The sequence below is a fragment of the Labeo rohita genome, chromosome 25, assembly GCF_022985175.1.
Source record: "Labeo rohita strain BAU-BD-2019 chromosome 25, IGBB_LRoh.1.0, whole genome shotgun sequence".
NCBI classification, from domain to species: Eukaryota; Metazoa; Chordata; class Actinopteri; order Cypriniformes; family Cyprinidae; genus Labeo; species Labeo rohita.
Window position 1 is genome coordinate 25749721 of NC_066893.1, and position 15362 is coordinate 25765082.

The 15362-nt window shown below is 30.7% G+C and overlaps 2 protein-coding genes across 2 annotated transcripts; one reads left to right on the forward strand and one right to left on the reverse strand.

The window, feature by feature from the left end:
• Nucleotides 1-2024: 2024 nt before the first annotated feature.
• fth1b (ferritin, heavy polypeptide 1b) lies at nucleotides 2025-9033 on the reverse strand. Its single transcript, XM_051099624.1, has 5 exons — nucleotides 8633-9033; nucleotides 5282-5387; nucleotides 5047-5193; nucleotides 4841-4966; nucleotides 2025-2377 (listed from the first exon to the last, which is right to left on the reverse strand). Exons 2-5 carry the CDS (start codon nucleotides 5381-5383, stop codon nucleotides 2219-2221), a joined length of 534 nt encoding a protein of 177 aa, XP_050955581.1. The 5' UTR covers nucleotides 5384-5387; nucleotides 8633-9033; the 3' UTR covers nucleotides 2025-2218.
• A 229-nt stretch (nucleotides 9034-9262) lies between these two features.
• Nucleotides 9263-12403, forward strand: plex9.2 (PML-like exon 9.2). The gene is made up of 2 exons (XM_051100081.1): nucleotides 9263-9403; nucleotides 11642-12403. The coding sequence occupies exons 1-2, from the start codon at nucleotides 9340-9342 to the stop codon at nucleotides 12295-12297; spliced, it is 720 nt and encodes a 239-aa protein (XP_050956038.1). The 5' UTR covers nucleotides 9263-9339; the 3' UTR covers nucleotides 12298-12403.
• The last annotated feature ends 2959 nt before the right edge of the window (nucleotides 12404-15362 follow it).

Here is a 15362-nt window from a genome sequence, read left to right on the forward strand (position 1 = left end):
CAAGCCTCATGGCGACTCAACAGTCAGCCAATCAGCACAACTCTGTCAAGGACTCTGGCATCTCATTGGCTGAGGGAGATCTGTTAGGGGCTGTGGTATAATAAATGAAGGAGCAGCTCTCAGTTGGTGGAAAATACCAGTTTAGACCAGCTTGAATTTTCTTCCAGGCTGGTTCAAAGCTGGTCTAACTAGTTAAAATATGTTTATCTTGCGTGAATGTGACCTCAATATTAACCAGTAACAGCAACCTGTGCATCGATGCGGCAAACAACACCTAGCCAATCAGCAGAAGCACCACTGCAAGCACAGCCAATCCCGTCAGCCCAAGCCTTATGGTGACTCAACAGATAGCCAATCAGCACAACTCTGTCAAGGACTCCAACATTTTATTGGCTAAGAGAGATCTGTTAGGTGCTGCGGTATAAATGAAGGAGCAGCTCTGAGTTGGTGGAAAATACCAGTTTTGACCAGCTTGAATTCTCTTCCAGGCTGGTTTAGAGATGGTCTAAATGGTTAAGATATGTTTATCTTGCGTGAATGTAACTGTGATATGAAACAGCAGCATTAACCTGAGTGGCAAAAAACACCTAGCCAATCAGCAGAAGCACCACTGCAAGCACAGCCAATCCTGTCAGCCCAAGCCCCATGACGACTCAGCAGACTCTGTTATCATTGGCTGAGAGGGGTCTGTTCTGTGCTATGGTGAAAACGAAGGAACAGCTCTGAGTTAGTGGAAAATACCAGTTTAGACCAGGTTGAATTCTCTTCCAGGCTGGTTAAAGGTGGTCTAACTAGTTAAGATGTTTATCTTTGTCTTGGGTGAGCGTGAATGCGGCAAACAAAACCTAAACAGTCAGCAGAAGCACCACTGTGGGCACAGCCAATCCCGTCAGCCCAAGCCTCATGGCGACTCAACAAACAGCCAATCAGCACAACTCTGCCAATGACTCTGTCATCTCATTGGCTGAGAGGGGTCTGTTGGGTGCTATGGTGAAAACAAAGGAGCAGCTCTGAGTTGGTGGAAAATACCAGTTTAGACCAGCTTGAATTCTCTTCCAGACTGGTTTAAAGGTGGTCTAACTAGTTAAGATGTTTATCTTTGTCTTGGGTGAGCGTGAATGCGGCAAACAAAACCTATCCAGTCAGCAGAAGCACCACCGCCAGTTCAGGGAGTGTGAATGCGAACACAACGACAAACAGCAACAGTAACCTGTGCAACGGCTTAGCAAACAACCCCTGGCCAATCAGCAGAATCACCACTGCAAGCACAGCCAATCCCATCAGCCCAAGCCCTGTGGCTACTCAGCAGACAGCCAATCAGCACAACTCTGTTAACAACTCTGGCATCTCATTGGCTCAGGGGGATCTGTTGGGTGCTATGGTGAAAAACGAAGGAACAGCTCTGAGTTAAGTGGAAAATACCAGCTTAGGCCAGCTTCAATTCTCTTCTAGACTGGTTTAGAGCTGGTCTAGCATGTTTTTGCCTACATTTTAAGAAATCTCAGTATCAGATACCTTTCCAGGGTTCTTAGAGGAAAACGTCATAGCTGTGTAAACGTCAACAGAAATTCCCATTTGTCCCAACAGCAAAACAAAACAACAAAAAAAGGATGACTTTCTGACATTCCAAAAAAGCTTAAATGAAATGTGCATCTATTCTTAAATCATATGTATATAGGAGTTGTGTGATTAATAAATTGCATAAATGTTGTTTTAGTATCATAAATATACTATTATAGTTTTTATTATTAGTTGTTCATTTTTTATATTTTCCATTTCCATTTTAATGCTACTTGTTTTAGTAATTTTATGTTCTTTTTTTGTTTAGATTATTATTTTTTGCTGACTCACTTTCACTTAGCCAGGAAAAGCTTCATGAATTATGCATCTATTCATAAAGTTCAATCATCATTAATAATGCATGTCTGTTCTCAAATGTCTTCAGTTCTTTTTTTTCAGTCACATCCTGCCAGTAAATTCCATTTATAGGAACATAAAAAGGACACACACATACACACACACAGTTTCACTAGTAATATTTTTTATTGAGATCAACTCATTTGAATGATTTGATAGAATATAGCGTATAATGTTTGGACTGTTTCTACTGTATGGCTTATAAAGGGTTCGGGCATGATTTCTAATCAACTACTGTGTGACCCTCATATGGCATGACATGCAAAGCGGACTGACTGCATTATAAACACAGTGAGATTGTCTAAGAGCTTTCCTTTCCCAGAGTGTGCTTGTCAAACAGATATTCGGCCATGCCGTTTTGGGGGGCGCCCATCCGCCGCAGGCTGCTCACCCAGTCCGCCAGCTCTTTAATGGACTTCACCTGCTCGTCCAGGTAATGCGTCTCTAGGAAATCACAAACCTGTGACAGACAGATTCAGAAATACTCAGACAACATGTTGGTTTCTCTGTGAAATGACCTTTGTGACACTTTTGGTTGCTTTTACCACTAACAGTCGTTTATAGTAATTGCAGGTGGTGGTTTTAATTCATGGTTTCTACATAAAACTCTTTACAGACGTCATCTGATCTGGAGTCAGTCTTGCCTTTTGTATTCTTATGAATGAGATCACAAGGATAGATTTGATCCTAAACTAGTACTCGGAGCTCAAACCCTCGCAGCTGGAGATGAAACAACTGAACGGATGAATTATGTGGCTATTTCCAGCCCACTGGAGGCATTCTGGGTAACTCCCTAAAGAAAAACTGTCTGTTGTAGTCGTATCTTTTATGACAGAATATACAGGTATGGACACCCTGCTATAGTAAGGGTTTCCAAACTTTCTGACTAGAGAATTTATTTATTACTTTAAAAATAATTTCTCACAAATAGAAACATTTAGCCAAACAAATCATTTATATCTCAGCATAACTAGGACATTTAGATTAACTATAAGAATTTCTATGATTTTTCTATACCTGTTATTTTTCAGCGTTAATTTTTGTTATCATTATATCATTAATATACTATTATAGTTTTTTTCATATTTTAGTATTATATTTAGTGTATGTGTATATATGATTAATATTTATTTTAATATTTTCAATTATTAATATTTACTTTAGATTAAGGTTTAGTAATTTTGTTGTGTTTTTGTCATTTTTTTTTAAATGTCTATAGTTTGTATTAATGTTTAGTATTATATTCATTTTTTAAAATAAATGTCAGTACTTCAAATAAACAAAAATGAGAAATGTTGCAACTTAATGAAATCAAATAAGTTAATAATTATTATTTATTTATTTACATATTTTGTGTATAAAGTCATGGAATTAACAGGGTTTTCTTTATCTGAAACTAAAACGAGAATTTATTTTAGTGTTTTTTAAAAATAATTTTAAAGATAATAGAAAAACGTAGCCAAAGAAATCATTTATATCGGCGCATAACTAGGAAATTTAGATTAACTATAAGAATTAACTATAAGAAAGGGTTTTTTTATTATTATATAAATGTTTTAAAATTAATTTTAGTACTCCAAATAAAAAAAACAAAAATGAGAAATGTTGCCATAAGCTTGCAACCTAATGAAATCAAATAAGTTTGTTTTTCTGAACATTAGTCATTTATTTTACTATTATTTTTATTATTTCATTTTTTTAAAAAGATTTTATTTCAATAATTTTTTATTTTAAATGAATGACTAACAGGGTTTTCTCGATCTAAAACTAAAACTTTCTGACTAGAGAATTTATATTATAGTGATTTTTAAAAATTATTTCTCACAAATAGAAATTTATAGCCAATTAAATAGTTTATATCTGAGCATAACTAGGAAATTTAGATCAACTAAAAGAATTTTCATGACGTTTCTATGCCTATTTGATTAATAAATCACTTAAATGTGATTTTTTTTACCATTTATTTTTGTCATTATATCATTTATATATTATAGTTTTTTATATTTTCAATTTTTCATTTTTATTTTAGATTATGTTTTGGCAATTCTGTTGTGTGTTTTCGTCATTTTTAAATTTCTATATAGTTTCTATAAATTTTTAGTATTATATTAATTTTTTTACATTTTAATACTTTAAATAAACAAAAATAAGAAATGTTGCCAAAGCTTGCAACTTAATGAAATCAAATAAGTTATTTTTATTATTTATTTTTTACATTTTTATATGTAAAGTCATGGAATTTGAAATGAGTGATTAACAGGGTTTTCTTTATCTAAAATTAAAACTTTCTGACTAGAGAATTTATATTACGTTTTAAAAATATCCGAGCATAACTGGGAAATTGTACTTATTTTATTTAATTAATGTAATATTACAGTTTTTTTTAATATCTTGAATGAGTATTTATATTTTCAATTTGTCATATTTATTTTAAAAGTTCAGTAATTTAGTTGTGTTTTTAATGCCTGTATAGGTTTTATTTTATTTATTTATTTTTTTTATGTTTTTCTTAATTTTGTGTTGTCATTTTTAAAATGTCTATACAGTTTTTTTATTTCCATTTTTCCATTTGAGTTATTTTAGTACTTCAAATAAAAATAAATAAATAAATAAAATGTTGCCTTAAGCTTGCAACTTATTCAAAATCAAATACGTTTAAGTTTTTTAAAACTTTATTATTATTTTTAACATATTTTAAATGAGTGATTAACAGGGTTTTCTTTATCTAAAACTAAAATTAGTAAGAAACATTTTCCTATTTGAAATAAAATAAATGTTAACTAAAAATACATATTTAATATATTTTTACATAATGTATTTTAATTCATGTTTATTTATAAATAAATCAAAATAATTTTTGTTTTAGTCACAGACATTTTTTTTCCATGATCAAACCATGTATCTATTATTTTGATGTACTTACATGTGGATCATTGTGTTGAGTTGCCACCTTGTGAAGCTCCAGTAAGGACAGATTTACGCTCTTTTCCAGAGCCAGAGCACATTCCAGTGCTTCCAATCCACTTCCCCACTCATCCCGATCCGGCTTCTGCACACACACACACGACAAACGCTCATTTACTCCATCATTTAGGGAGTCTCATTTAAGGAGACAGAGCTGTCCCATACCTTGATGTCCTGCAGGTAGATGCGTCCTCCTCTTTGGTTCTGCAGGCTCATCAGTTTCTCCGCATGTTCTCGCTCCTCTTTAGACTGCTCGCGGAAAAACTTGGCAAAATTGGGCAAAGACTTGTCATCCCTGTCAAAATAATACGCCTGGAGAGAAAAACAGTCAACCGTTAACCCACTAAACCACTGAAATCAATTCACTCTGTATATATATATTATAAATGTCTGCTCTCACCATGGACAGGTAGACGTAAGAGGCGTAGAGCTCCAGGTATATCTGTCTGTTAATGGCCGCCTCGCACTCCTGATGGAAGTTCTGCCTCACCTGAGAAGTCATGATTCTGAAACACACATCATATAGAATGATATTGGCTTGTAATCGTTTTTTATAGATTGGTACATTTTACATTTATTTATTTTATTTATAGACAGATCGATAAATAAATAAAATACAATGGCCATGGTTAAAATTTTCGTTATTTGAAATAAATATTAACTGAAATAAAATATGTAAAAGTTCACATTTATTACAAATAATATAAACGTTTTTAATGGTTGAAACCATTTGAATCATTTTTCAAATTTCATGACGTATAAACTATGTAAAAAAAAAAAAAAAAAAAAAAAAAAAAAAAAAAATATTTTGGATAAAAAACGTATTTAGCCTAATTTATTTTAGTTTATTTATTTTAATTTTGAAGTATTAAAATATCTAAAACTGAAATAAAAATGAATAAAATAAATACAGACTTTAAAAAAAACAACTAAATTACTAAAACTTAAACTAAAATAAATATGAAAAAGAAAAAAAAAACCTCTAAAAATAAATGGTAGTTTTAGTTAAAGAAAACCCTTTGAATCATTATTTTAATATTTTATGACACAAAGTATGCAAAACTGAAAATTAATAAAAACTGTACAAAATAAAAAAAAAAAAAAAACAGCAAAATTATTACAACTTAAAGTAAAATAAATATGAAAAAGAAATATTTCATGACATATAAAGTATGCAAAAAATGTAATCACTTTTACATGGTTTATGTATACAACTTAAAATTATTTTATATCAAAACTGAAATAAAATTAGTATAACCTGTACAAAATAAAAAAAAAAAACAGCAAAATTACTAAAACTTAAAGTAAAATAAATATGAAAAAGAAAAAAACTCTACAAATAAATGGTAGTTTTAGTTAAAGAAAACCCTTTTAATCATTATTTTAATATTTCATGACATATAAAGTATGCAAAAAAATTTAATCACTTTTTTTTCCTTGCTTTATTTATACATTTTCAAGTATTACAACATTTTCAAAAACATTTCAAAAATACAGTTTAAATAACTTTTTGCCAAGACTATATACAAAAAAAGGGGATCAGAATAAAAAAAAAAACAAAGAAATGATCGAAATAAAAGATATAATCAATAGCCCCTAGCAGTAAAGAACAAATATTTACCCCCCACCCCAAAACACACAGATGACCCCTTCTAGCCTCCTCCCCCCACCCTCCCAATAAAACCAACAAACAAAACAAACAAAATAAAACAAAACAAAGCAAATACTAATCATAATAATAATAATAATAAATAAAGGAATGATAATACTTCTGCACTGTGCCAAATACAATGAGAGAATTTAACAATTGAATCAAAAATACATATCCATATAAATCCTCCACTGGGGGAAAAACAAAACAGAAACACTATTTCCATTTAAACAGGGGAGGTATACATTTCCATATACTCAAGAAAAGAGCCCCAAATTTTATAGAAGCTCTTGGAAGAGCCCCTCAGTGCATGCCTAATTTTTTCCAGTTTGATATAGTGAAAAATCTCTTTAATCCACCTTGAGTGAGTAGGTGACTCAGATGATTTCCATTGCATTAGAATCAAACGTCTAGCCAGTAGGGATAAATTTAATCACTTTTACATGGTTTATGTATGCAACTTAAAACATTTTTATATCAAAACTGAAATAAAATTAGTAAAACCTGTACAAAATTAAAAAAAAAAACAGCAAAATTACTAAAACTTAAAGTAAAATAAATATGAAAAAGAAAAAAAAAAAATCTAAAAATAAATGGTAGTTTTAGTTAAAAAAAACCTTTTAATCATTATTTTAATATTTCATGACATATAAAGTATGCAAAAAAAGTAATCACTTTTACATGGTTTATGTATACAACTTAAAATTATTTTATATCAAAACTGAAATAAAATTAGTATAACCTGTACAAAATAAAAAAAACAGCAAAATTACTAAAACTTAAAGTAAAATAAATATGAAAAAGAAAAAAACTACAAATAAATGGTAGTTTTAGTTAAAGAAAACCCTTTGAATCATTATTTTAATATTTCAAGACATATAAAGTATGCAAAAAAAAATCACTTTTACATGGTTTATGTATACAACTTAAAATTATTTTATATCAAAACTGAAATAAAATTAGTAAAACCTGTACAAAATTAAAAAAAAAAAACAGCAAAATTACTAAAACTTAAAGTAAAATAAATATGAAAAAAAAAAAAAAAAAACTCTAAAAATAAATGGTAGTTTTAGTTTAAAAAAAAAAAAAAACCTTTTAATCATTATTTTAATATTTCATGACATATAAAGTATGCAAAAAAAAGTAATCACTTTTACATGGTTTATGTATGCAACTTAAAATTATTTTATATCAAAACTGAAATAAAATTAGTATTACCTGTACAAAATAAAAAAAAAGCAAAATTACTAAAACTTAAAGTAAAATAAATATGAAAAAGAAAAAAAAAACTCTACAAATAAATGGTAGTTTTAGTTAAAGAAAACCCTTTGAATCATTATTTTAATATTTCATGACATAAAGTATGCAAAAAAAAAAAAAAAAAATTGTTACATGATTTATGTATACAACTTAAAATTATTTTATATCAAAACTGCAAAACTGAAATAAAATTAATAAAACCTGTACAAAATAAAAAAAACAAAATTACTACAACTTAAAGTAAAATAAATATGAAAAAAAAGAAAATACAAACACAACAAACAAAAACTAAAAATGAATGGTAGTTTTATTTAAAGAAAACCTATTTCATCATTATTTTTAATATACAGTTTATATATAGAACCAAGGCAACATTTGTATTTTTTTTTTTTCATTCGAAGTACTAACTAGAACTGAAATAAAAATGAAGAAACCTAAAGAGACATCACAAAAAAAGCAGCTAAATTACTAAAACTTAAAGTAAAATAAATATGAAAAAAAGAAAATACAAAAAACCCTAAAAATGAATGGCAGTGTTAGTTAAAGAAAACCCTTTCATGACATATAAACTATGTAAAAATAATAATAATAATAATAAAAAAATACTTTTTAAAAATTAATAATTTTTACATAGCTTACATGCTAAAAATACAATGTTAAAAATAAAAAAGTGATTTATATCCTCATTTTGTATTTATATTCTAGAGGAACTGCACAGACATTTAATTTAATTCACGTTTATTTGTATAGCGATTTAAAGCACATTTAATTTAAAGCACATCTAATATATAAGAAGATGCAATAATATGAAAATAAGTAATCTGTGAATACAGCACTTACCCTGAGACAATATGAAATTATTCCTGATGCAAAAACTCACAGAGATGTCGAGCAACACACGCGTGGTTTCACAATATGTCCTTATTGCTGAAAACAAATGAGACAGGGACCCAAAACGAGAGACAGGAGCAGCTCTCTGTCCCAAACACTAATGAAATGAGTCGCAGCTGAGCGTGTAGATGATCAGACGTAAATCACAGGGTTGTTGACAAAAACACACACACACACGCGTTATTCTGGCCCATAAATAAATCCTAAAGGTCAAATTTCAAAATAAAAGTCCTGATTAAAAAAAAAAATCAAAATGACTATAACAATGCACACAAGTGATATTTCGCAAATATTTGTAAAATATATATTAGGCTATATAATATAATACGCTCGTATTAACTCTTTTTAAAAAAGAGAGAAAGAGGTTTCTGAGTTATTCCTGTCCACCTGATGTCGCTGTTCAATGAAGAAGGCTTTTAATATGAATATTAATCAAGTCACAGTGACGTTCCCGCTACGAGCGTCCAATCATTAAATACAATCGCCTCATAATCGTTCGTTCATTCGTCAGTCGATGAGCGCCCGCCTACTGACGCTTGCCCTTAAGCCAATCAGTTCGGAATACTTACGAACGTCACGCAACGTAATTAATATTCATAAGCCAAACCTTCACCATAGTAGAAGAAAGCCAACTTCAGTTAAGTTTAAAATGAAAAATGGAGTCTTTGTCACTGCCTCCACCCTCTACTGTGTTTTTTGATTTAGAGACAACTGGTCTGGGTATGTGATTTTATAAACAAAGAGAATTGTGCAGAATTTTGTAATGCTTGATTGTATGAATCAAGCTTTCATGCAAATCTCTACTCCGTGTTTTGACAACAAAGTCATCTATAGTCGTGTTACAGCATTTTTGGGCATGAAATGTATAAATCCTAGACTATTAAATGTTTATTTCTATTATTTACACTAGCAGTCAAAAGTTTTTGAACAGTAAGATTTTTAATGCCTGCATTTGTTTGACTCAAAGTACAGCAAAAAAAAATATTTTTACTTTTTAAAATACCTGTTTTCAAAGTGAATATAGTTTTAAAATGTAATTTATTCCTGTGATTTTTTTTTTTTTAGCATCATTACTCCACCCACATTACTTCAGAAATGATAGAAATTAATACTTTTATTTAGCAAGGATGGTTAAAATTAATTCATTAAAGTAACCTGAAAAGAAATCTACTCCGCTGTTTTCAGCATAATAATAATAAAGGTGTTTTAAACAGCAAATCTGAATATTAGATTGATTTCTGAAGGATCATGTGACTGGAGTAATGATGCTAAAAAATCAGCTTGGAATCACAGGAATGATGATCAGTTTTAATAACTGATTTTACTATTATTAATGTTGAAAACAGTTTTTGCTGTCAAAACTTTTGCATAAATATTACTTATTGCACGTGTTCTGCATCTCCAGATTCCACATGTGATATTGTCCAGCTGGCCGCAGTGAGCGGCCTTCTTTATTTCTCAGAATTGCATCTTTATTTCTCAGAATTGCATCTTGCAACTTTTCCTCAGAATTGCAACTTTATTTCTCAGAATTGCAATCTGCAACTTTTTCTCAGAATTGCAACTTTATTTCTTAGAATTGCAACTTTATTTCTCAGAATTGCAACTTTTTCTCAGAATTGCATCTTTATTTCTCAGAATTGCATCTTGCAACTTTTTCTCAGAATTGCAACTTTATTTCTCAGATATGCATCTTTATTTCTCAGAATTGCATCTTGCAACTTTTTCTCAGAATTGCAACTTTTTCTCAGAATTGCAACTTGCAACTTAACTTTTCAGAATTGCATCTTTATTTCTCAGAATTGCAACTTGCAACTTAACTTCTCAGAATTGCATCTTTATTTCTCAGAATTGCATCTTTATTTCTCAGAATTGCATCTTTATTTCTCAGAATTGCATCTTGCAACTTTTTCTCAGAATTGCAACTTTTTCTCAGAATTGCAACTTGCAACTTAACTTTTCAGAATTGCATCTTTATTTCTCAGAATTGCAACTTGCAACTTAACTTCTCAGAATTGCATCTTTATTTCTCAGAATTGCATCTTTATTTCTCAGAATTGCATCTTGCAACTTTTCCTCAGAATTGCAACTTTATTTCTCAGAATTGCAATCTGCAACTTTTTCTCAGAATTGCAACTTTATTTCTTAGAATTGCAACTTTATTTCTCAGAATTGCAACTTTTTCTCAGAATTGTATCTTGCAACTTTTTCTCAGAATTGCAACTTGCAACTTAACTTTTAAGAATTGCATCTTTATTTCTCAGAATTGCAACTTGCAACTTAACTTCTCAGAATTGCAACTTTATTTCTCAGAATTGCAATCTGCAACTTTTTCTCAGAATTGCAACTTTATTTCTCAGAATTGCAACTTGCAACTTTTTCTCAGAATTGCATCTTTATTTCTCAGAATTGCAAGTCTCTACTCCGTGTTTTGACAACAAATTCATCTATAGTCGTGTAACGTAAGATTTTAATGCCTGCATTTGTTTGACCCAAAGTACAGCAAAAACAGTAAAATTTTGAAATATTTTTACTTTTTAAAATACCTGTTTTCAAAGTGAATATAGTTTTAAAATGCAGTTTATTCCTGTGATTTTTTTTTTTTTTTTTTTAAGCATCATTACTCCACCCACATTACTTCAGAAATGATAGAAATTAATACTTTTATTTAGCAAGGATGGTTAAAATTAATTCATTAAAGTAACCTGAAAAGAAATCTACTCCGCTGTTTTCAGCATAATAACAATAAAGGTGTTTTAAACCGCAAATCAGAATATTAGATTGATTTCTGAAGGGTCATGTGACTGGAGTAATGATGCTAAAAAAATCAGCTTTGAAATCATAGGAATGATGATCAGTTTTAATAACTGATTTTACTATTATTAATGTTAAAAAAAAATTTTTGCTGTCAACACTTTTGCATAAATATTACTTATTGCACGTGTTCTGCATCTCCAGATTCCACATGTGATATTGTCCAGCTGGCCGCAGTGAGCGGAGGTCACACTTTCAACCTCTTCATGGTTCCTCGGCGTCCGATGCAGCCCGGGGCGTCCAGGATTACGGGTTTCAGTGTGAAACATCACCGTTTGTTTCTTCATCGCAGGCCGGTGCTCACCAGCTCTCTCCGAGAAGCCCTGGTCTCCTTCATAACCTTTCTCCGGATGTTGAATCATCCAGTCTTGGTAGGTCACAACATCCGCAGGTTTGACTGTCACGTTTTGGCCAGAGCTCTGGATGAGTTCGGCCTTAGGTTGGACTTCCAGAAAGAGGTTTCTGGATTCGTGGACACCCTTCCTTTGGCCCGACAGCTTCTCAAAGACAGTGGTCTACAGAGCTTCAAGCAAGAGAACTTGGTTAAGACCTTCCTGGGAGTTTCATATGTGGCCCATAACGCTCTAGAGGACGTACAAGCCTTGCAGAAACTCTACTGGGCCCTCAAGCCCACAGCCGATCAGATTCAGGAGCACATTTTCACTCTGGACTCATTGCCTGCTAAAGCGGTCAATCATGTTCCAGTTAGACCATCTGGACAGAGAGGTTTGTGTGAGCGCTTTAGTAAAGCACTGGATATCACAAGAGAAGAAAGAGCAGAAGAATGTTTGGACATCTGATTCATTATTAAAGGTCCAGCTGATCTCAGATCAGAAGCACACACCACCTTTATTTAAAACCAGCTAAGATGCTTTTATTGCAAAAAATAAAAAAAGTTACACAATATTGTTCACTGGTAGTATTTTGTATGGTTTGAACTAAGAATGAATTGATGTTCTTTAATAAATATATTTAAATATTTGTATAAATTATTTTATATTTAAATTAAATTTTATGTTGATATTTATGTTTATATTTATTTTATAAATAATAATAAATTTGTGTATTTAATAGCAAATTTATTTCTCAGAATATCAAGTTCAGAATTGCAACTTTTTTTCTCAGAATTGTGAGTTTATATCTTGCAATTCTGACTTTCTTAGAATTGTGACTATTGCTTGACTATTGAATGGCAACTTAATTTCTCAGAATTGAGACTAATTCTCAGAATTTTATTTCTGAGAATTGCAACTTTATTTCTCAGAATTGAGACTTAATTTCTCAGAATTGCAACTTCATTTCTCAGAATTGCAACAATTTCTCAGAATTGAGACTATTTCTCAGAATTGCAATTATATTTCTGAGAATTGCAACTTTATTTCAGAGAATTGCAAAGTCATTTCTCAGAATTGTGACAATTTCTCAGAATTGCGACTTAATTTCTCAGAATTGCAACTTAATTTCGCAGAATTGCAACTTGGAACTTTTTCTCAGAATTGCAACTTGCAACTTAACTTCTCAGAATTGCATCTTTATTTCTCAGAATTACAACTTGCAACTTTATTTCTCAGAATTGCATCTTTATTTCTCAGAATTACAACTTGCAACTTTATTTCTCAGAATTGCATCTTTATTTCTCAGAATTACAACTTGCAACTTTATTTCTCAGAATTGCATCTTTATTTCTCAGAATTACAACTTGCAACTTTATTTCTCAGAATTGCATCTTTATTTCTCAGAATTACAACTTGCATTTCTTTGCATCTTTATTTCTCAGAATTGCAACTTGCAACTTTTTCTCAGAATTGCATCTTTATTTCTCAGAATTGCAACTTGCAACTTTTTCTCAGAATTGCAACTTTATTTCTCAGAATTGCAACTTGCAACTTAACTTTTCAGAATTGCATCTTTATTTCTCAGAATTGCAACTTGCAACTTTATTTCTCAGAATTGCATCTTTATTTCTCAGAATTGCATCTTTATTTCTCAGAATTACAACTTGCAACTTTATTTCTCAGAATTGCATCTTTATTTCTCAGAATTGCATCTTTATTTCTCAGAATTACAACTTGCAACTTTATTTCTCAGAATTGCAACTTGCAACTTTTTCTCAGAATTGCAACTTTATTTCTCAGAATTGCAACTTGCAACTTTATTTCTCAGAATTACAACTTGCAACTTTATTTCTCAGAATTGCAACTTGCAACTTTTTCTCAGAATTGCATCTTTATTTCTCAGAATTACAACTTGCAACTTTATTTCTCAGAATTGCATCTTTATTTCTCAGAATTGCAACTTGCAACTTTTTCTCAGAATTGCAACTTTATTTCTCAGAATTGCAACTTGCAACTTAACTTTTCAGAATTGCATCTTTATTTCTCAGAATTACAACTTGCAACTTTATTTCTCAGAATTGCAACTTGCAACTTTTTCTCAGAATTGCAACTTTATTTCTCAGAATTGCAACTTGCAACTTTATTTCTCAGAATTGCAACTTGCAACTTTTTCTCAGAATTGCAACTTTATTTCTCAGAATTGCATCTTGCAACTTTTTCTCAGAATTGCAACTTTATTTCTCAGAATTGCAATCTGCAACTTTATTTCTCAGAATTGCAACTTGCAACTTTTTCTCAGAATTGCATCTTTATTTCTCAGAATTACAACTTGCAACTTTATTTCTCAGAATTGCAACTTGCAACTTTTTCTCAGAATTGCATCTTTATTTCTCAGAATTGCAACTTGCAACTTTTTCTCAGAATTGCATCTTTATTTCTCAGAATTACAACTTGCAACTTTATTTCTCAGAATTGCAACTTGCAACTTTTTCTCAGAATTGCAACTTTATTTCTCCAGAATTGCAACTTGCAACTTTATTTCTCAGAATTGCAACTTGCAACTTTTTCTCAGAATTGCAACTTTATTTCTCAGAATTGCAATCTGCAACTTTATTTCTCAGAATTGCAACTTGCAACTTTTTCTCAGAATTGCATCTTTATTTCTCAGAATTACAACTTGCAACTTTATTTCTCAGAATTGCATCTTTATTTCTCAGAATTACAACTTGCAACTTTATTTCTCAGAATTGCAACTTGCGACTTTTTCTCAGAATTGCAACTTGCAACTTTATTTCTCAGAATTGCAACTTGCAACTTAACTTTTCAGAATTGCATCTTTATTTCTCAGAATTGCAACTTGCAACTTTATTTCTCAGAATTGCAACTTGCAACTTAACTTTTCAGAATTGCATCTTTATTTCTCAGAATTGCAACTTGCAACTTTTTCTCAGAATTAAATCTTTATTTCTCAGAATTACAACTTGCAACTTTATTTCTCAGAATTGCAACTTGCAACTTTTTCTCAGAATTGCAACTTTATTTCTCAGAATTGCAACTTGCAACTTTATTTCTCAGAATTACAACTTGCAACTTTATTTCTCAGAATTGCAACTTGCAACTTTTTCTCAGAATTGCAACTTTATTTCTCAGAATTACAACTTGCAACTTTATTTCTCAGAATTGCATCTTGCAACTTTTTCTCAGAATTGCAACTTTATTTCTCAGAATTGCAACTTTATTTCTCAGAATTGCAACTTGCAACTTTTTCTCAGAATTGCAACTTTATTTCTCAGAATTGCAACTTGCAACTTTTTCTCAGAATTGCAACTTTATTTCTCAGAATTGCAACTTGCAACTTAACTTTTCAGAATTACATCTTTATTTCTCAGAATTGCAACTTGCAACTTTATTTCTCAGAATTGCAACTTGCAACTTAACTTTTCAGAATTGCAACTTGCAACTTTTTCTCAGAATTGCAACTTTATTTCAGAATTGCAACTTAAATCTTTATTTCTCAGAATTACAACTTG